A 21,575-nucleotide genomic window follows, 5' to 3' on the forward strand; every position below is an offset into this window, starting at 1 on the left:
TCCTGCCTCAGGCTCAGCAAAGTCCTCCTCTTCCATCTTCACTCTCTTCTCCATCTCTGCTGCCACCAGGACTCGAAGGTTCTCCTGGCTTTGCGGCCAATTCCTTTCCTGAGAGCGCCTGAATCTGATGTGAGGAGATCACATATTACAAAGCTTACCTATCCTCTCTCGGTGTATAAACTCCTGTCGCCAAGGAAAAAGATGATCCTGGCTCAGGCAGGTGCAAGGCAGGTGAGCGCCCAGGTGAACGTGAAAAGAGAGAATGACTGGTGAAAGGCCCACTAAAAGGGCAGGTCAGCACCACGACTCACAGGGAGGGTAAAGATGGGGGGTCTGGGGGTGCTCCTCCTCCCCCTCCTAAGATGCAGCTGGACAACCCTCTGTCAGGGATGCTTTAGGGTGGATTCCTGCATTGAGCAGGGGGTTGGACTTGATGGCCTTGGGAGGTCCCTTCCAACTCTGCCATTCTATGGTTCTATGCTCAGAAACAAGTTTAGTTCATTGACCCCCCCCCTCCACTCTCCCCTTCCCAACACTTCCCCCTCCTCTTCAGCCCCCTCCCCTGCCCACAAAGGCTGTGCTTGCTTCACCCCTCCCTCCCCACCCTCAAAACCCCCTAAGCAGACACTTTCTCCACCTTCCCTGCGGATGGGGCACGTCTAGACCTGCACCAAGCCCACCACGACACCCCCCCCCCCGTTTCACAGGACGCAGCTGATGAGACTTCCGGGCTTCGGAGAGAGGAGGGGGGGAGTTAATGGATGTGATTCTCCCCGGGGAACCCCTAAAAAGACCATTTTTCGTGGGGGGGCGCTCTCCCCCCCCCATCCCATACAAAACCTGCCCTTTGCTACCTGTCTTTCCCAGCTCAGCTACCCCCCCCGGCTTCCCCCCCCCCCATCATCCTGGCACTGTGCTCCCATTAAAGCTGTGGGTCCCTGGATTTCAGCCCACCCCACCCCCCAGGAAACAACCTGAGCCGCCCCACTCCCGGCTCTTACCCGCTGCCTTGCAGGCGAGGAGGGGCGGCGGATCGCGCCCACGAGGCGGGGGGAGGGCAGGAAGCGGGCGGCGGAGGCTCCTCTCGCGAAAGCGGAAGGTGGCAGGCCCGGGTCCTCCGAGGGCTCCTTGCAGGCACTGGACCCACCCGGAGCCCCCCAGGGAGGAGGGCTGCTGCAGCTGCCGCCGCCTCCTTCCCCCACCCCCTTCCTTTCTCATGCAGGAATCTGTTCAAAGGGAGGGGCGGGCAGACGCGCACAAAGGGACATGAAAGGAGAAAGGGATCCCCTCCCCTCCCCTCCTTTCCATGTCAATCCGATCTGGTGGATGCAAAAGGGGGAGGGGAGCAACAGTGTGTGTGGTGGTGGGGTTACTCAGAGCTTTGCATTGCATGGGGTTCCCCCACCCTATCCCTCCGCTGCCATGTCCTCTAGCTGAAATCATCATCCAGTAAACATAGGCCACAGCTAGACCTAAGGTTTCTCCTGGGATCATCCAGGGTTCGCCCCCGCCTGAGCACTGGATCCCCTGTGTGTCACCTAGATGAACAGATTTGACCCCTGGACGATCCTGGGATCATCCAGGGTTCGCCCCCGCCTGAGCACTGGATCCCTGGTGTGTCACCTAGATGAACAGGTCTGACCCCCTGGACGATCCAGGGATAAACCTGAGGTCTAGCTATGGCCCGAGTCACCTTTTTCTCGGGATATATTATAAAGGAAGCATTTTATTTTCTAGCCTCTCCTGGGAGCGATTGGGTGACGTGCAGTGTGCTCCTCCCTCCTTTTCTCTCCCTGCCCCCCAATATTTCATCCTCACAACAACCCTGTGAGGTAGGGTGGTGTGGGAGAGAATGGCCGGCCCAGGTGCACCGGGTGAACTTCGTGGCGGAGACATCTCAACATCAAGGTCAACAAGCAATTCTTATTTTTATTTGTTTATTATTACATTTTCTTACATTTTTATTACATTTTATTACAATTCTTTAAATATATCAGAAGCAGGAAGCCAGCTATGGAGGCTGTGTGTATGAGAGAGGCAGACAGAATGACCCTATGGGCTCAGGGTCTTGTACACAGTCTGTTTGGAAGGTCACTTCACCTTTGTTGACTGGACCACCCCTCCCATGGCAGCCATTTTGTGTTGGTGCCCAAGACAGATTCTGCAACTGCTATGCAATTATGATGATCATGATGATCATGATCATGATGTCTGTGCACTCCCCTCACATCTCAATGAGCGTAGGATTTCATCCTTATTAAGGTTATTACCTGAGAGTAAGTCCCATTGATCTTGGAGCTTCCTCCTAAGTAGACACGGGATTCCATTGTTCTTACAAAGAGGAAAAATTGCTTTAAATCAAAGTCAAAGTTCAAAGTTTCTTGGACTAGCCAAAGGCCATGACAAATACATCAAAAGAAAATATTTATACTATTGAGTAGAAAATTATACATACAGATAACTTATCTTCAAATAAGGCGTATTGTAGAACATATTTTGTATTGGGGTTTTTAGATTGTTGGATCATAGAATCAGAATAGCAGAGTTGGAAGGGACCTACAAGGCCATCAAGTCCAACCCCCCGCTCAATGCAGGAATCCAGCTGCCTCTTGAAGGCCTCTAGTGTGGGAGAGCCCACAAACTCCCAAGGTAACTGATTCCATTGTTGTACGGCTCTAACAGTCAGGAAGTTTTTCCTGATGTCCAGCTGGAATCTGGCTTCCTTTAACTTGAGCCCATTATTCCGCGTCCTGCACGGTTTTAATGGTTTTAATTTTTAATGGTTTTAATTTTTGTGAACCGCCCAGAGAGCTTTGGCTATTGGGCGGTATAAAAATGTAATAAAATAAATAAATAAATAAATAAAAAGGAAGCTTATAATATCTTGAGATGTAATAAAATTTACAATTGAATATTGATAATGGGGTAGGATTCTGTGTAATGCTTATGCTTTAAAATGAGAAAGAATTCCACGTATCACAGTCCCAATAGAGGTATGGAAGATGTGTGTGTTAACACTCACACTTTTTCTGTTGTTAAAGCTTGGTTAACACATTCGGGTCCACCCCGTCTTTCAATACTAGCAAACAGAAGAAAGGGTTTCTGGTCATATTGAAATATCCAGTATTTTGACCTGTTGATAGTGTTGCACTAAAACCAAGGACATCTAGATACAAAACCTCCACTAAACCATGAAGTTTACTGGATGCTCCTAGACCAGTCATTCTCTCCCACACCACCCAACCTCACAGGGTTGTTGTGAAGACCAAATATGGTGGGAGAGTGGAGGAACACCTTGCACCCACCCAGAACTCCTGGGAACTTATGTTCTTATGTACAAGGTACATAAGAACATCAGAAGTGCCCTGAGACTGGATCAGACCAAGGGACCAAGGGTTCCGAGGAGGGCAACCAGGATGATCAGGGTCTGGAAACAAAGCCCTATGAAGAGAGACTGAAAGAACTGGGCATGTTTAGCCTGGAGAAGAGAAGATTGAGGGGAGACATGAGAGCACTCTTCAAATACTTGAAAGGTTGCCACGCAGAGAAGAGGGCCAGGATCTCTTCTCGATCCTCCCAGAGTGCAGGACACGGAATAATGGGCTCAACTTACAGGAAGCCAGATTCTGGCTGGACATCAGAAAAAACTTCTTGACTGTTAGAGCAGTACGACATTGGAACCAGTGACCTAGGGAGGTTGTGGGCTCTCCCACCCTAGAGGCCTTCAAGAAGCAGCAGGACAGCCATCTGTCAGGGATGCTTTAGGGTGGATTCCTGCATTGAGCAGGGGGTTGGACTTGATGGCTTTGTAGGCCCCTTCCAATTCTGCTATTCTATGATTCTAGTCCAGGACTCTTTTCACACAGTGGCCAACCAGCCATCGGCCAGGGATGAACAAGCAGAACATGGTGCCACAGCACCCTCCCACCCACGTTCCCCAGCAACTGGTGCACTCAGGCTTACTGCCTCACGTACTGGAGATAGCTCACAACCCTCAGGGCTAGAAATGGACTAAATAAAATAAATAAAATTTCCTTCCAATATGTTTCAAGAAAAGGGGATTCGATTTCAGTCACCGTGTGATGGAGGAGCTGTGGTCTCTGTGTCTGTAATTCCATGCAAAGCTTTGAGCGAGACACACACACACACACACACACACACACACACACACACACACACCGATTTCTGCCCTTGCCTCCCAACGCCCCTCCCCCTTTGCATCCCTGAGACCCTCCCCAGATCGGATTGACATGGAAAAGGGGGAGGGGAGGGGTGGGGATCCCTCCCTCCTTTCATGTCCCTTTGTGCGCGTCTGCCCGCCCCTCCCTTTGAACAGATTCCTGCATGAGAAAGAAAGGGGGTGGGGGAAGGAGGCGGCGGCAGCTGCAGCAGCCCTCCTCCCTGGGGGGCTCCGGGTGGGTCCAGTGCCTGGAATCGGAGGACCCGGGCCTGCCACCTTCCGCTTTCGCGAGAGGAGCCTCCGCCGCCCGCTTCCTGCACCCCCCTCGAATCGTGGGCGCGATCCGCCGCCCCTCCTCGCCTGCAAGGCAGCGGGTAAGAGCCGGGAGTGGGGTGGCTCAGGCTGTTTCCTTGGGGGTGGGGTGGGCTGAAATCCAAGGACCCACAGCTTTAATGGGAGCACAGTGCCAGGATGATGGGGGGGGGGGGAAAGCCGGGGGGGGGGGAGCTGAGCTGGGGAAGACAGGTAGCAAAGGGCAGGTTTTGTAGGGGATGGGGGGGAGCGCCCCCCGAAAAATGGTCTTTTTAGGGGTTCCCCGGGGAGAATCACATCCATTAACTCCCCCCCTCCTCTCTCCGAAGCCCGGAAGTCTCATCAGCTGCGTCCTGTGAAGCGGGGGGGGGGTCGTGGTGGGCTTGGTGCAGCTCTAGATGTGCCCCATCCGCAGGGAAGGTGGAGAAGGGGTCTGCTTTGGTGGGCAGGGGAGGGGGCTGAAGAGGAGGAGGAAGTGTTGGGAAGGGGGGAGTGGAAAGGGGGAGGTCAATAAACTAAACTTGGTTCTGAGCATAGAATCATAGAATAGCAGAGTTGGAAGGGTCCTCCAAGGCCATCAAGTCCAACCCCCTGCTCAATGCAGGAATCCACCCTAAAGCATCCCTGACAGAGGGTTGTCCAGCTGCATCTTAGTAGGGGGAGGGAGAGCACCCCAGACCCCCCACCATCTTTACCCTCCCTGTGAGTGGTGGTGCTGACCTGCCCTTTTAGTGGGCCTTTCACCAGTCAAGTCACTGAGAGCCAGAACTGCCTTGCGCCTGCCAACCTGAGCCAGGATCATCTTTTTCTTTGGTGAGAGGAGTTTATACACAGAGAGAGGATAGGTAAGCTTTGTAATATGTGATCTCCTCACATCAGATTCAGGCGCTCTCAGGAAAGGAATTGGCCGCAAAGCAGGAGAACCTTCGAGTCCTGGTGGCAGCAGAGATGGAGAAGAGAGTGAAGATGGAAGAGGAGGACTTTGCTGAGCCTGAGGCAGGAAAAGGGCCCCGAATCATCCAGGGAGGGAGCAGTGCCGAGCCCTGGGAAAGGACAGTGCAGGAGAACCAGCCTGGGAGCATCACCGGCTCAGACGCGGAGTGCCAGCGCTTCAGGGGGTTCTGCTACCAGGAAGGTGAGGGACCCCGAGAAGTTTGCAGCCGACTCCACCACCTTTGCCGCCAGTGGCTGAAGCCGGAAAGGAACACGAAAGCTCAGCTGGTGGATCTGGTGGTCCTGGAGCAGTTCCTGGCTGTCCTGCCCCTGGAGATGGAGAGCTGGGTCAGAGAGTGTGGAGCGGAGACCAGTTCCCAGGCGGTGGCCCTGGCAGAAGGCTTCCTCCTGAACCAGGCAGAGAAGAAGCAGGAGCAGGTGAGAGCATTTCATCGTGGCAGATCCAAAGGAGTCTGGTCTTGAAAATCCCCCCCTGCCCCTCCGGTATCCCAACATTTTCAGGCTGCCAATGAAGGTCATCCATGACCATCCTACAGGTCCAGAATGTGCATAGCAGGCCCTCATTAAGCCCTCATTAAGCCCTCATTAGGGCCTTACAAAGCATCCCTAAGAGATTGTGACCTTCCAGGGAAGGAGGGGATCCTTCTTCCACCGGCGGCACAGTCGTCCCACCAGAACAGGATTGGTGGTTCTCAGCACCACACTTCTGGGCTTACAGCAGCTGAGACAGAATGCACTTCTGGGAGTTTCTCTTCTCTCCTCCCAGCTGGTTTTAGGCAGGGGTCTTGGATGCATTTTTCTATTGCTCGGGACCCGTTTTCGGGAGAAATCCGTATGTACTCACTGCCAAAAGCACACCTGCAGGGCTTAGGAACCAACTTCTCTTTAGGAGGAGAGGTGAATGCAAATGAATTGGCCAACTCTGTCCGTGGCCTTTGCCTGTCCCGTTCCTTTCCTAATCCCTTTCTTCCCTTCACTGGCTGGCCTCCTCGTTCCTTCTCCAGGTGGAGGGGATGTTGGCCCAAGCAGCCACGGATTCCCCGGAGGCAGAGAAGGCTCCGTCGGACCCCACACAGAGGCCGCTGTTCAGGTGGAGCTTCCAGGGGGGTGATGGAGGTCCCAGCTACCTGGGTAAGGATTATTATTGGGGCATGTTTCATCACGGGTGCGAGGGAGGGACGCTTCTCTCTAACATATTCAGGTTTCACCACATTTTGACGTTCCAGAAATAAGAACCAACACTTTGAATGATGCCCAAATGCAATGTGGAAAAAGATTGATTCTGTTCAAGGGACTAAAATGGAAAATCCTTCTATTTTAGGCAAAAAAAATCTCTTCCCTCCATCTTTGTCTTCCTCACAGGAAATGGAACGAGCTGCAGAGAGAGTGAAATGTCACCGGGAGCTCCTTCAAGGCCTCCTTCGCTTTGTGGTGGAGTGGAAGCAGTTTCTGCGCAGCCAGAGAAGGTAAGGGAGGGCTGGACGCCTCCTCCCTTTGGACGTCACCTTGGCCCTGGCAGGATTTGCCCCTTTCCCTGTGTTCCTCTCCAAGATGGCGGTTAGGAAGGCTTTGAATGTCCCGCGTGAAGCTCTGGCATTCGGAAGGAGAACCGCCAACAATCCCACCCTAATCATCTTCATGGTTTGCTGCATTATGGTTTAAAGAGAACATGGTTATTTCTTCTTCTTTCAGGGTCCGGTGACCTTTGTGTCTGTGCATTTCTCGGAGGAGGAGTGGGCTCTGATGGATCCAGGCCAGAGGGCTCTGCACAGGGATGTCATGGAGGAGAATTACGGGAACATGGCTTCTCTGGGTAAGGAGTGGAACCCCTCTGAGTAAGGCTCCCTCTTTGACTCTTCGACAGAACCTAGAAGGTGGAATTCTAGCTCTTCCTTCTTTGTCTGTGCATTGTGATGCTGTGATTGAACGCAACGATTTCATCCTTTCAATCTTTTCAGGGCTTGTTCAGGGCCAGTCCTTTTACAACTTCATTGGCTGCCAGTCCAGGTCCGGGCCCGATTCAAAGTGCTGGTATTGACATTTAAAGCACAAAACTGTTTGGGGGCAGGTTATTTGAAGGAACGCCTCCTCCCATATGTACCTGTCCGGACCTTAAGATCATCTACAGGGGCCCTTTTCCGTGAGCCCCTGCCAAAGGAAGTGAGGCAGGTGGCTACTAGGAAGAGGGCTTTCTCCACTGTGGCACCCCGGTTGTGGAATGAGCTCCCCAGAGAGGTCCGCCTGGCGCCTACACTGTAGTCTTTTCATCGCCAGCTGAAGACCTTTTTATTCTCTCAGTATTTTAACACTTAATTTTCACTTAAATTTAAATTTTACTGTTCTAACTCTGTATTTTCATCTTATATCCATTTTTGCTACGTGGTTTTATCCTGGTTGTGATTTTTATACTGTATTTTGTATTTGTGTTTTTAATCTGTTGGTTGTTTTATTATGGTTTTAATTTTTGTGAACCGCCCAGAGAGCTTCGGCTATTGGGCGGTACAAAAATGTAATAAATAAATAAATGCTGCTTTGGGCACTCTAAATGTTTGTTCTTTTAGTGGGAAGTCCCAGAAGTAATTCACACTTTCTATTTTCTTTTAAAGGGCTTCCAGTTCCTAGATTGGGTCTTATCCCTTGGCAGGTAAAAGAAGAGGAAGATCTAATTCTTGAGGCCTCCAAGGAAGGAGAGACATCAGCAGGTAGGTGATTAAATTTGGTGGGACCCCTTGGCAGGTGTTTCAGGCTCCGTGGTCTCTTGGCATATACGTTTTCTGACTAAATGTCACCTACTTGGCAATTGAGACATCACTGAGAGGATCCTGGAAGGTGGAAATATGGCTCTTCTTCTTGTATTGTGAGGCTGTGACTGAGGGCACAATGGTGTCCTTCTTTTGATCTTGTTTTTCGGCTGGTAGAGGGTACAGAAAGGCTGTTTGGGACACTCTGAATGTTTGTTGTTATAGTGGGAAGTTCCAGAAGTAATTTCTCGATTACTACTTTCTTTTAAAAGACCTTCCTGTTCCCAGTTCTGGCCTCATCTCCTGGGAGGTAAAAAAAGAGGAAGATCCATTTCCTGGGCCCTCCGAGGAAGGAGAATCATCAGCAGGTATGTCGTTTCCTGGCCACGTGGTCTCCTGGCAGATCTGTTTCTTGGGGCCTTGGAGGAAGGGCAGACATCAGTAGCTATGCGCTTTTATCTGGTGGGACTCTTTGCCAGGTCTGTCAGACTCCGCCATTTCCTGGCTCCGTGTTCTCCTGGCAGATCTGTCTTCTGGCTAAATATCACCTACTTGGTACTTGAGACATCCCTCAGAGATAATGTGATAGAGGTAGGGGTCTGGTCACATGAGAAAAGGGTCTGTGGCATTCCTGCCTATTTCCCAATGACCCCATTCAGAAGACACCTTAAACCATGGTGTTAACCATGGTGAACAAAGCAAAAAAGCCTTATTCACTGTGGTTAAAGCTGTGGTTTAAGGTGTCTTCTGAACACAGCCTGGCTTTCTGGCTTAACCACCATGGTTAAAGCCATGGTTTAAGGTGTCTCCTGTATGGGCCCATTGTGAATACCTTTTCTATAAGGCCTTTCCCACATCAGGCAACACCAAGTCATACCAGGAGTGATAATCTCAGGTGGCGGTGAATGCTGTTTGAATGCCTTCAGGTGCAGATGCCAGGGATTGAACCTGTGACCTTTGGCATGCAAAGTGTTGCATCTCAAAAATCCGAAGGAATGTATCTTCTGGTCTAGATGGACCCTTGGTCTGATCCTGCATGGCTCTTTTTAGGTTCTTATGGGTTTCTGTCAGTCTCTTGCCCACCTGGCTGCCCCCACAGTCTCCCTGGCCAAACTGTCTAAAATGGTCTTTAATTATTTTTTTAAAAATGAAAAGAAATGATACATAGAGTTGTACAAAATTATGCATGGTATGGAGAATGTGGATAGGAAGAGATTTTTCTCCCTCTCTCAAAATACTAGAGCTCAGTGGGGTCATCCCATGAAGCTGATGGGTGGGAGATCCAGGACAAATAAGAGGAAGGACTTCTTCACACAGCGCAGAATTAAATTATGGAACTCACTACCACAAGAGGTAGTGATGGCCACCAATTTGGATGGCTTTAAAAGGGGGTTGGATAAATTTGGCTATCCATGGCTACTAGCCCTGATGGTTGCGTACTATCTCCAGTATTTGAGGCAGTAAGCCTGTGTGCACCAGTTGCTGGGGAACATAGGCGGGAGAGTGCTTTTACAACATGTCCTGCTTGTTCATCCCTGACTGAGGGCTGGTTGGCCACTGTGTGAACAGAGTGCTGGACTAGATGGATACTTGATCTGATCCAGCATGGTACTTCTTATGTTCTTAAATTTAGAACAATACAAATAAACAAACTGAGAGACTCCATGTTTCAAGCAAATTAGAGATAAATTTATCCGAGATTGAAAGTAGATCAAGTTAATTTACCCAAAAGAGCCTATTCAGAGAGAACCATGCATATCCATTGGGTGTCGTACTTTTCTTCATGTCTCACATAGCCTAGTGAGTCTTTCAGCTAGGATGGTTGTCCACATCTGTCCGCACCAGAGATCTAAGCTTAGTAGTTTCCCATTCTTCAAATTAGTCAGAATGACAAGATACACTCATAACAACGTTGCTGTGGCCTGAGATCTATTTATTTATTCCATTTCTATACCGCCCAATAGCCGGAGCTCTCTGGGTGGTTCACAAAAATTAGAACCGAAGTGTAAAACAACAGTATAAAACCATAATATAAAATACAATATAAAAGCTCAACCAGATAAAAACAGCAGCAATGCAAAATTACAAATTTAAAACACCAAGTTAAAATGTATTGATAGACTGTTAAAATGCTGGGAGAATAAAAAGGTCTTCACCTGGCGTCTAAAAGCATATAATGTAGGTGCCAAGTGAATCTCCTTAGGGAGCTCATTCTATAGCCGGGGTGCCACAGCAGAGGAGGCCCTCCTCCTGGTAGCCACCTGCCTCACTATCTTAGGCAGGGGATCGCGGAGAAGGACCCCTGAGGATGACAATGGAATCAGTTACCTAGGGAGGTTGTGGGCTCTCCCACACTAGAGGCCTTCAAGAGGCAGCTGGACAACCATCTGTCAGGGATGCTTTAGGGTGGATTCCTGCATTGAGCAGGGGGTTGGGCTCGATGGCCTTGTAGGTCCCTTCCAACTCTGTTATTCTATGATTCTATGATCTTAGGGTCCAGGCAGGTACATATGAGAGTATGCCATTATGCCACTATTTAAGAAAACATTGCCTAGAGATAGTGTAAGAAATAAAATTAAAGCTCTGTGTCCAATTCTGGTTGTCAGTTTATCGATTATCAGAGGCTATTTAATATGTTTGGAAGGGTTTGCCACATGACACAATAATCAACGGTTGTGCAGATAATTAACTCATGGAAATAACCAACCATGGCGTGGTTTTGCCCCGACAGACATCACCATAGTCAGCAGTGGACTGTTTAATCAACTGTTGATTACTGTGTCTTCCAAACCCTGGTTTCTTCTCTTTTTCCTCTTTCAGTTGATGGGAGGGAGAACGATCAAAATAGCGTCCACCAGAGGATAAAAACTGAAGAGGAAGACAAGTGGGGAAACACAGCCAGTTCGTTCGAAGGAGCCGATTTCCATGAATATACGATACCAGAAGAACCTTTTGAAGAAAGCAAAAGGAATATTGATAATGGGGAGAATCTGTGGAAATATTCTGAATTGGGAAGGAGTTTCCCTGAGGAGACACGCCTCACTGAATGGGAAAATATTGACAGAGGAGGAGAAAAATTAGTTGACAGCAGAAACCTCGAGTTGCCTGGCACCAAGCTCCATCAATGCTTAGAGTGTGAGAAGAGTTTTAGCTGGAGCTCACAGCTTAGAGACCATCAAAGAAAACACACCGGGGAGATTCCATATAAATGCTTAGAGTGTGGGAAGAGTTTCTTTTGGAGCTCAGCTTTTAAAACACATATAAGACTCCACACAGGAGAAACACCCTATAAATGCTCAGAGTGCGGAGAGAGCTTCAAAGAAAGCAGAGCTCTTAAAAGCCACCGAAGAATCCACACAGGAGAGGAGCCCTATAAATGCTCCGAATGTGGAAAGGCTTTAGCTGACAACAGGGCCCTTAAGCTGCATGAAAGGATCCACACAGGGGAGAAACCCTATCAATGCTTAGAGTGTGGGCAGAGTTTCAGTTGGGACTCCGCATTTAAATTCCATCAAAGAAATCACAGAGGGGAGAAGCCCTATAAATGCTCCGAGTGCGGAAAGGGCTTCAAGCAAAGCCGAGACCTCAAAAGCCATCAAAGAATCCACACAGGAGAACAGCCCTATACATGCTCTAAATGTGGAAAGTCTGTAGGTGACAGCAGGACCCTTAAGATGCATGAAAGAATCCACACAGGTGAGAAGCCGTATAAATGCTTAGAGTGTGGGAAGAGTTTCCGTTGGAGCTCAGCAATTAAACTCCATCAAAGAAATCACACAGGGGAGAAACCCTATAAATGCTTAGACTGCGGAAAGGGCTTCAGGCAAAGTCGAGACCTCAAAACCCATCAAAGAATTCACACAGGAGAGCAGCCCTATAAGTGCTCTAAGTGTGGAAAGACTTTAGCTGACAGCAGGAGCCTTAAAATGCATGAAAGGATCCACACAGGCGAAAAGCCCTATAAATGCTTAGAGTGTGGGAAGAGTTTCAGTTGGAGCGGAAGGCTTAAAAACCATCAAAGAATTCACATGGGTGAGATGCTCTATAAATGTTTTGTGTGCGGAGGGGGCTTCAATCACTACAGAACCCTTAAAATCCATGAAGGAATTCACCTGCGAGAAGCCTCATGAATACTTAGATTTTTTGGAAAAACGAAGTTGAATCCTTTGTCCACTCTAAAGTCAAGAAAAAATAACATCACTTAACGTACACGTCAAAAATAACATATGCATCTGATATGTTGGTATAACACGTTCTGCTTTTTTTAGGCGTATGAAATAACTATGTTACTCCCAAATCATTGCTGGGACTATTTTTTCAATACCTAATAGATAGAAGTATTGAGCTTTTATTCTGTTCTTTGTTAAACATCATGTAGGTGACTCATAAGCAATAAAAACATTCAGAAATGTCCTAGAAGAGGACTTTTTATTCATTTTTAAGGAAGGCATGCTCTCTTGAAAATATTTTTGAAAGGTGATTTGGTTTTTAAAACAACTTTGGTCTGTGATTTTAACTCCCGATTTTATGTCATCTAAAGTTTGCTTGAGATGTCGAAGTAAAATATAAAAAGGCACGCCTGATCTTAGATTTCTGTATGAAAAAGAACATCTGTGGTCAATACCATGACTGAACCTGCATTTTCCTGGTGTCACATTGTTCTTAGGTAATGGAACAGGAGTGGTTACCTTGTAGGGATGCTTTAGGGTGGATTCCTGCATTGAGCAGGGGGTTGGACTCGATGGCCTTGTAGGCCCCTTCCAACTCTGCTATTCTATGATTCTAGGTCTTCCCATCTGTCTTTACGGCAAATAGTGGTGACAAAAGATGAAATTTTCAATCTTGTTGAGAAATTGAAAGTTAATAGATCACTGAGGCCAGATGGTATTCATCTTAGAGTTCTTAAAAAATTGAAATATGGAATTGCTGGTCCCAAAGATTGGTCTCTATATCAGAGGACTGGAAGCTGGCCAATGTAACACCAATGTTTAAAAAGGGATTCAGGGGGGATCTAGGAATTACAAACTGGTTAGCTAAATCAAGAGTCTCGTGTGGTGCAGAGCAGTAAAGCAGCAGTTTCTGCAGCCGAAACTCTCCCCATGGCCTGAGTTCGATCCCAGCGAAAGCTGGTTTCAGGTAACCGGCTCAGGTCGACGCAGCCTTCCATCCTCCCGAGGTCGTTAAAATGAGTACCCAGTTAGCTTGGGGAAAGGTAATAACGGCCAGGGAAGGCAACGGCAAACCACCCCGCTATAAGGCCTGCCAAGAAAACGTCAGCGAAAGCTGGCGTCCCTCCAAGAGTCAGTAATGACTCAGTGCTTGTATGAGAGGTTCCGTTCTCTTCCTAGCTAAACATCTGTTCCATGTGAACTGGTTGAAAGCATTATTAAATATAAAATTAGTAAGCATATAGGAGGGCATGTCCTGCTGAAGACGAATCAACACAGCTTCCGCAAAGGTAGGTCTGGTCTCAACCTTTTGGAGTAAATATTTGGGGCACCAGGGAGCTGTACTGACACCAAAACTTTAATGATCTGGAATTAGGAGTGAGCAGTGAAGTGACCAAGTTTGCCAATGAGACCAAATTATTTGTAAAGCAGCAGTTTCTGCAGCTGAAACTCTCCCCATGGCCTGAGTTCAATCCCAGCGGAAGCTGGTTTCAGGCAGCCGGCTCGGGTTGATAAAGCCTTCCATCCTCCCGAGGTCAGTAAAATAAGTACCCAGTTAGCTTGGGGAAAGGTAATAACGGCCAGGGAAGGCAACGGCAAACCACCCCGCTATAAGGCCTGCCAAGAAAATGTCAGCGAAAGCTGGTGTCTCTCCAAGAGTCAGTAATGATTCAGTGCTTGCACAAGAGGTTCCTTTCCTTTCCTAAAACGCAAAGGGGTTTTGAAGAGCTGGGCATCGAAATGGCAGATGTGGTTCAATGGAAGCAAGTGTAAGGTGATGCACGTTGGGGCAAAAAAAAGCCCAATTTCAGGTATAACCTGATGGGATCTGAGCTGGTGGTGACCGAACAAGAAAGAGAACTTGGAACTGTGGTGGACAGCTCGATGAAAATGTCCACCCAGTGCGTGGCCGCTGTAAAAAAGGCAAACTCCGTGTTAGGCATTCTAAGAAAAGGAATTGAGAATAAAACTGCCAGTATCATGCAGAGTGCAGGAGACAGAATAACGGGCTCAAGTTACAGGAAGCCAAATTCCGGCTGGACATCAGAAAAAAACATCCTGTTAGAGCAGTACGACAATGGAACCAGTGACCTAGGGAGGTGGTGGGCTTTCCCACACTAGAGGCCTTCAAGAGGCAGCTGGACAGCCATCTGTCAGGGATGCTTTAGGGTGGGTTCCTGCATTGAGCAGGGGGTTGGACTCGATGGCCTTGGCTGCAGCAAATGGTTAATGTGTTTAAACCATGGTTATGTAGCAACCATGGTTAAGAATGGTCCACAGAAAATACTAAGCCATAATGTTCAGACGACGCACTAAGTGGTTTAGCATTTTGTGCTAGACATTATGGCTTAGCAAGTCGTGTGAACCATTCCTAACCATGATGGCTACATAACCATGATTTAAACATGCTCGCTGGCTATATCCTGCAAAAGGGTTAGTGGCCTAACCATGGCTTAGCATGTTGTCTGAACAAGCTCAATGTTTAGCTCAAAATGCTTAACCACTGTGGCTCAGCATAACTTCTGTACAGGGTCAGTGACATTTATGCATGCTCACAGGCAACAAAATACTGTATGATGGTTGGAAAGAAAGCGGGGAGGGGCACAGGAGACAAGGTGAGGGGAATTCAATGGAGTGTTGTGGAAAAGGGCACAGCTGACTGGATGGAACTTTGAACAGGAGCACGCCACACTACATTTCGTTGCATGCCTCAATTGTCAATTACAATTCGCTATTCTAGATAAAAATGGAATCTCTACTTTCAGAAATAATGTACATGATTATCACACCACTGGAGCACAAACAGTGTGGTAGAGTGCATAAGTGGAAGGTGTTGAACCTTTTTCCAGCAGAGGGTCAAATTCCAGTTCCAGGAAACTTGAGGGAGCAATATTCCAGTGGTGGTTGTTTATTCGTTCAGTCGCTTCCGACCCTTCGTGACTTCATGGACCAGCCCACGTCAGAGCTTTCTGTCGGCCGTTGCCACCCCTAGCTCCCCCAAGGTCAAGTCTGTCACCTCCAGAATATCATCCATCCATCTTGACCTTGGTCGGCCCCTCTTCCTTTTGCCTTCCACTTTCCCCAGCATCAGCCTCTTCTCCAGGGTATCCTGTCTTCTCATTATGTGGCCAAAGTACTTCAGTTTTGCCTTTAATACCATTCCCTCAAGTGAGCAGTCTGGCTTTATTTCCTGGAGTATGGACTGGTTTGATCTTCTTGCAGTCCAAGGCACTCTCAGGATTTTCCTCCAACACCACAGTTCAAAAGCGTCTATCTTCCTTCGCTCAGCTTTCCTTATGGTCCAGCTCTCGCAGCCATAGGTTACTACGGGGAATACCATTGCTTTAACTATGCGGACCTTTGTTGTCAGTGTGGTGTTTCTGCTCTTAACTATTTTATCAAGATTTGTCATTGCTCTCCTCCCAAGAAGTAAACGTCTTCTGATTTCCTGGCTGCAGTGGTAGGCAGGGCCAAAATATTCAAAATGGCAACTAATAAAGCATTCTATGCTGCCTTTATACAAATCCCCACTTAGAATACTGTATTCAATTCTGGTTACCACACCTAAAAAAAAAAAAGATATTGCAGAGCTGGAAAAGGTGCAGGGCTGTGTGGGAAGGTTACAACAGCTGGGATAGTTTAGCTTGGAAAAAGGGAGGCTAAGGGGAGACATGATAGAAGTGTACAAAATCATGCCTGGTGTGGATTGGGAGACATTTTTGTCCTTCTCCCATAATTGTAGAACCTGAGATTGTCCAATGAAGCTGATGGGTGGGAGATTCCGGACAGGTAAAAGGATGGAATTTGCTACCACAAGACGTGGCTAGAGAACAAGTTGGTGGATGCTATTGCTGTCAAGGTGAGACATGATAGCACTCTTCAAATCCTTGAAAGGTTATCACACAGAGGTGGGCCAGGATCTCTTCTCAATCATCCCAGAGTGCAGGACACGGAATAATGGGCTCATGTTACAGGAAGCCAGATTCCAGATGGACATCAGGAAAAACTTCCTGACAGTTAGAGCAGTACGTCAATGGAATCAGTTATCTAGGGAGGTGGTGGGCTCTCCCATGCTAAAGGCCTTCAAGAGGCAGCTGGACAATCATCTGTCAGGGATGCTTTAGGGTGGATTCCTGCATTGAGCAGGGGGTTGGACTTGATGGCCTTGTAGGCCCCTTCCATCTCTACTATTCTATGATTCTTGTTTGTGGGCTCCTGGTCAACATCTGGTTAGTCACTGCGTGAACAGATTGCTGGAACAGATGGACCCTTGCTTTGATCCAACATCAGGGCCCTTATGTTCATCCATCCATACACCTGCATTCAAGCATCTCAGACATCCATTATGTATTGCATAGAAAAAAACTGAGCAAGCACATGAAAAAACTTGCTCTTTTCCAGGATCCCTCCCAAATCTGCTGAGCTTTGCAGCCATTCAGACATAGGGCCCCCAAACCCTCCCCACCCACTCAGTTTGCTCCCAGTGTGCCACTGGCTTCTTCCTGCTCTACCCCCTCTCCCTGCTGGCTTGTCGTTGTCCTCCTGGCAGGGCCTGGAGACACTTTCTCATGCATCTATTCTATACATTACGTTTATATCCCACCTTTATTTCTTCCAAGGACCAAAGGGGGCTTACAAGATCGTCCTCCTCTCTACTTTGTCCTCACAACAACCCTGCAAGGTAGCACGGGCCGAGAGTCAGTGAACTGTTTCACAGGATGACAGAGAGGAAATAAGACACCATGACCGATTTGGCGGGATTAACCTAACTGCCCCCAGCAGACCAGCTTCTCCGGCCGAGTAGCTTGTTGGGAAGTTATGCAAAGCGACTGACCCAGAGTTACCGGGTGATTTTCATGGCTGAGTGGGGATTAGAACTCGGATCTCCGGAGTCCCAGTCCAACACTCTAACACCTGGAAAAGGAATGAGGAGGCCAGGCAGTAAAGAAGGAAAAGGGAATAGAAAAGGAAAAAGAAGACAGGCATCGTTCACGGGCAGAATTTGCCAGTCTATTCTACTTCCTTAGCCCTGTAGCTGTGGATTTGCCAGGTGAGCGCAACACAGCCAAACATCTATCCCTGGCATGAGAAGACTAGAAAAGTGCATTCAAAACTTCCTCCAAAAATGTAGTTATCTATTTATTTCATTACATTTATATCCCACCTTTTTGCCTCCAAGGAACCCAAGGCAATGAACATAATCCTCCTCTTCTCCATTTTATTCTCACAACAACAACCCAGTGAGGTAGGTTGGGCTGAGTGTTGGTGACTGGCCAAGAGGGGACTAGGACCTGGACCTCTCGGCTCCTAGTCCAACACTCTAGCCACTACTCCACACTCCCTCAGCTGCTGTGAGGACAGAAGTGTGGTTCTGAGAACTGCTAATCCCGTTCTGCCTGTACAACTGTGCTGCTGACGGAAGAAGGATGCCCTCCTTCTCTGGAACATCACAATCTCTTCAGGGCACCTTGTGATCCCCTAAAGAGATCCTGCTACACAAATTCAGAACCTGTAGGATGGTTGCAGGTGGTCATGGTTGGGGGGAGATTGTGACATCACATCACTACCTTGATTGGCATTTTTAAGACCACACTCCTTTGGAGCTGTCAAGATGCTCTCACCTGCTCTTGGTCCCCTGCCTGGCTCAGGAGGAAGCCTTCTGCCAGGGCCACCGCCTGGAAACTGGTCTCTGCTCCACATTCTCTGACCCAGCTCTCCATCTCCGGAGGCAGAACAGCCAGGAACTGCCTCCAGGACCACCAGGTCCAGCATCTCAGCTTTCGTGTTCCTTTCTGGCTTCAGCCACTGATGGCAAAGGTGGTGGAGCTGACTGCAAACCTCTCGGGGTCCTTCACCTTCCTTATAGCAGAACCCCCTAAAGTGATGGCGCTCCACGTCTGAGCTTGTGTTGCTCCCAGGCTGGTTCTCCTGCACTCTTCTTTCCCAGGGCTCTGCACTTCTCCCTTCCTGGATAATACGGGGGGGGGGGGGACATTTCCTACTTCAGGGCCAGAAAATTCTTCCATCTTTACTCTCTTCTCCATCTCTGATCCCAACAGGACTCAAAGGTTCTCCTTACTTTGCTGCCCATTTCTTTCCTGAGGCCACGAGTGCCTGAATCTGATGTGAGCAGAACACCAATTCCAAAGGCTACAGCCTATTTTTTGTAAGCATGTATTCCACTCACTGAGCGAAAACATCACAATGGATAAGAAAGGCAGGTGAAAATCATGATTCTGGGGATACCGGAGACAGGGGGTGGGAGTTAGGGGGTTCCTCCTCTTAAAACACTCAGACAGAAGCTACCCAGTGTGCAAGTATTACACTCACTACAAGGAAAAAGATTATTCTAGCTAAGAAAGGCAGGTGAACACCACAACTCACACATACACATACATACACACAGAGAGAGAGAGAGAGAGAGAGAGAGAGAGAAAGAGAGAGAGCCCACTAACATATTCCTTCTCTTTTTTCAATCCTAGAAACGTTAATTATTTTGATACCGGTTTCAGTCACTCCAGGTTCAAAGGGACCAGGATTTGTCTTCTTTTCTTCTGTCCCAGGAAGATGCTGTTGAAATTTCTTGACTTCAGGTAGGGTGACCATATGAAAAGGAGGACAGGGCTCCTGTATCTTTAACAGTTGCATAGAAAAGGGAATTTCAGCAGGTGTCATTTGTATATATGCAGAACCTGGTGAAATCCTCTCTTCATCACCACAGTTAAAGCTGCAGGAGCTATACAAAAGTGACCAGATTTAAAAGAGGGCAGCTTTAACTGCTGTGATGAAGAGGGAATTTCACCAGGTTCTCCATATATACAAATGACACCTGCAGAAATTCCCTTTTCAATATAACTGTTAAAGATACAGGAGCCCTGTCCTCCTTTTTGTATGGTCACCCTACTTCAGGCATGTGCAAGGGGGCGGGAGAGATCTCTTTGTCTCCCACACATGAAATGTTCCTTCCTGTCCTTTGCTGCTTCTCCTCCCAAGGCCGGGCTTTCCACCCTCTAGGTATTTGCCTCTCACCCCCATAATCCTTGGGACCATGGGCAGCGTCGAGGAGAGACCACCAGGGCGTAGGCCCCGGATCTTCTGCGCTGTGCCCCGTATCTTTTGAGCTTCCCCAATTGCCATCAGCTGCCTTCATACAAACCCATTTCCCCTATCTGAGCTCAGTAGACTTTAATTTTCTAGGAGATCTTACAACTCAGTCCCTGAGCTGACTATTAGGGAGTGCTGGAGTGTCCTATTTTGCCTAACCAGTGGACGGTTGCTCTAGCATCTGTATCTGAAGCTTCTATGGATCTTAGGTTATGTCTTATTCAACAAAAATGTGTTTCGAGTCTATTGGACTCCACAACGCCTTTTCAATAAGGATTTGTCTAACTTGCATAACCGTTGGCGATGTCATGCATCTAATGCTTCCTTAACTCATATGCTTTGACAATGCTCCATAGTTACCCCCTTTTGGGAGGAGGTTATAAGAAGGATGAACTTTGTACTGAAACAATGTATAATATGGAATAATGTACATCTCCTCCTAAATTACCTGCTGGCTTCTTGGAAGTTAACACACAGTCAGCGCAGACGGATCTTCAGGGCCCTTATGAAAGCCAAAACACTTATACTATTACATTGGAAGGACAAATTCACACCTCCCATAATGCAACGGATCGAGGACCTAATAACGTTATCAACTTTTGAACGAGTGTTACATAGACGCAACTTGCAAGTGGATAAATTTACAGATATTTGGTCCGCTTTTTTTGAAACCTTTGTATAACTTTCTCCCCTTTGTTTTAACGGTTGATACAATGGAAATGATGATAATTCTATATACACAATGTATGGCTCCCCGCCCCCCATTTTCACGATGTATTTTGTTTTGCTTCTTGATATTCACAAGAAAACAGTTTAAAAAATTTTTTTTTCAAAAAAATTAGGGAGTTCAGCATGAAAGCCTGAGCCTTTTAAACCAGAGGAGAGGCTACCACCATTTCTTACGCAGTGTGTTGATTACTTTCTCTTCCTACTTTTCTACTTTTACAAGTCCATGCTGAGAGCCTGTTTGCAATGAACTTCTGAAGTAGGAGAAGGAAGGACAGGAATTGCTCCCTATGTATAGGGTGACCCTATGAAAGGGAGGACAGGGCTTCTCTACCTTTAACAGTTGAATAGAAAAGGGAATTTCAGCAGGGATCATTTGTAGGCATACAGCATCTGATGAAATCCCCTCTTCATCACAACAGTTAAAGCTGCAGGAACCCTGCCTAGCATGACCAAATACAAAAATTGTGTTAAGTGATGCCCCATAATGAGTTGAGTTTGAATGTGAAAATCTGCACGACCTTTTTTTTCTTTGTCTTTAGCAGGGTTGCTGTTGCCGTTCTCTAAAATATCAGGGACACAGCAGCTGTGGAACGGCAGTGTGGACGCTTGCATTTTAACCTCAATGAAATGATTGGGGTAGTGAGGGTGTAAGAGTCCAAAATTCTCTAACAGCACCACTGTCACCTGGCTTTATGACCCAACAGTGTGATGTGGCTGCAAAAAAAGCAAATGCTATTTTGGGCTGCATTAATAGAAGTATAGCTTCCATATCATGCGAGGTACCGGTTCCCCTCTATTCGGCCCTGGTTAGGCCTCATCTAGAGGATTGCGTCCAGTTCTGGGCTCCACAATTCAAGAAAGACGCAGACAAGCTGGAGCGCGTTCAGAGGAGGGCAACCAGGACGATCAGGGGTCTGGAAACAAAGCCCTATGAAGAGAAACTGAAAGAACTGGGCATGTTTAGCCTGGAGCAGAGAAGATTAAGGGGAGACATGATAGCACACTTCAAAGGTTGCCACACAGAGGAGGGCCAGGATCTCTTCTCGATCCTCCCAGAGTGCAGTACACGGAATAATGGGCTCAAGTTAAAGGAAGCCAGATTCCAGCTGGACATCAGGAAAAACTTCCTGACTGTTAGAGCAGTACGACAATGGAATCAGTCACCTAGGAAGATTGTGGGCTCTCCCACACTAGAGGCCTTCAAGAGGCAGCTGGACAACCATCTGTCAGGGATGCTTTAGGGTGGAATCCTGCATTGAGCAGGGGGTTGGACTCGATGGCCTTGTAGGCCCCTTCCAACTCTGCTATTCTATGATTCTATGACTCTGCAGACAGCTGTTTAACCACTTGCTACCAGGCAGTTGCATGTTTGCCCTGGGCCATTGT

The 21,575-nt window shown here is 47.8% G+C and overlaps 4 protein-coding genes across 3 annotated transcripts in view; 3 read left to right on the forward strand and 1 right to left on the reverse strand.

Moving 5' to 3' along the window:
* The window catches only part of LOC134396354 (zinc finger protein 883-like), a 234,424-nt gene that overhangs the window by 115,029 nt on the left and 97,820 nt on the right, over positions 1 to 21,575 (reverse strand). The gene's annotated exons all lie outside the window — the stretch shown is intronic.
* LOC134396268 (uncharacterized) overlaps positions 1 to 21,575 on the forward strand; it is an 853,762-nt gene that overhangs the window by 63,050 nt on the left and 769,137 nt on the right. The gene's annotated exons all lie outside the window — the stretch shown is intronic.
* LOC134396322 (zinc finger protein 420-like) overlaps positions 1 to 21,575 on the forward strand; it is a 412,724-nt gene that overhangs the window by 39,016 nt on the left and 352,133 nt on the right.
* LOC134396318 (zinc finger protein 345-like) overlaps positions 5,409 to 21,575 on the forward strand; it is a 334,491-nt gene continuing 318,324 nt past the window's right edge. Inside the window, exons 1-3 of the mRNA XM_063122766.1 lie at positions 5,409 to 5,863; positions 6,451 to 6,577; positions 6,809 to 6,912. Coding sequence (XP_062978836.1) covers positions 5,441 to 5,863; positions 6,451 to 6,577; positions 6,809 to 6,912 — 654 coding nt within the window. The 5' untranslated portion in view covers positions 5,409 to 5,440. The remainder of the gene's footprint in view (positions 5,864 to 6,450; positions 6,578 to 6,808; positions 6,913 to 21,575) is intronic.

Source organism: Elgaria multicarinata, chromosome 3 (assembly GCF_023053635.1).
Source record: "Elgaria multicarinata webbii isolate HBS135686 ecotype San Diego chromosome 3, rElgMul1.1.pri, whole genome shotgun sequence".
Taxonomy (NCBI): domain Eukaryota; kingdom Metazoa; phylum Chordata; class Lepidosauria; order Squamata; family Anguidae; genus Elgaria; species Elgaria multicarinata.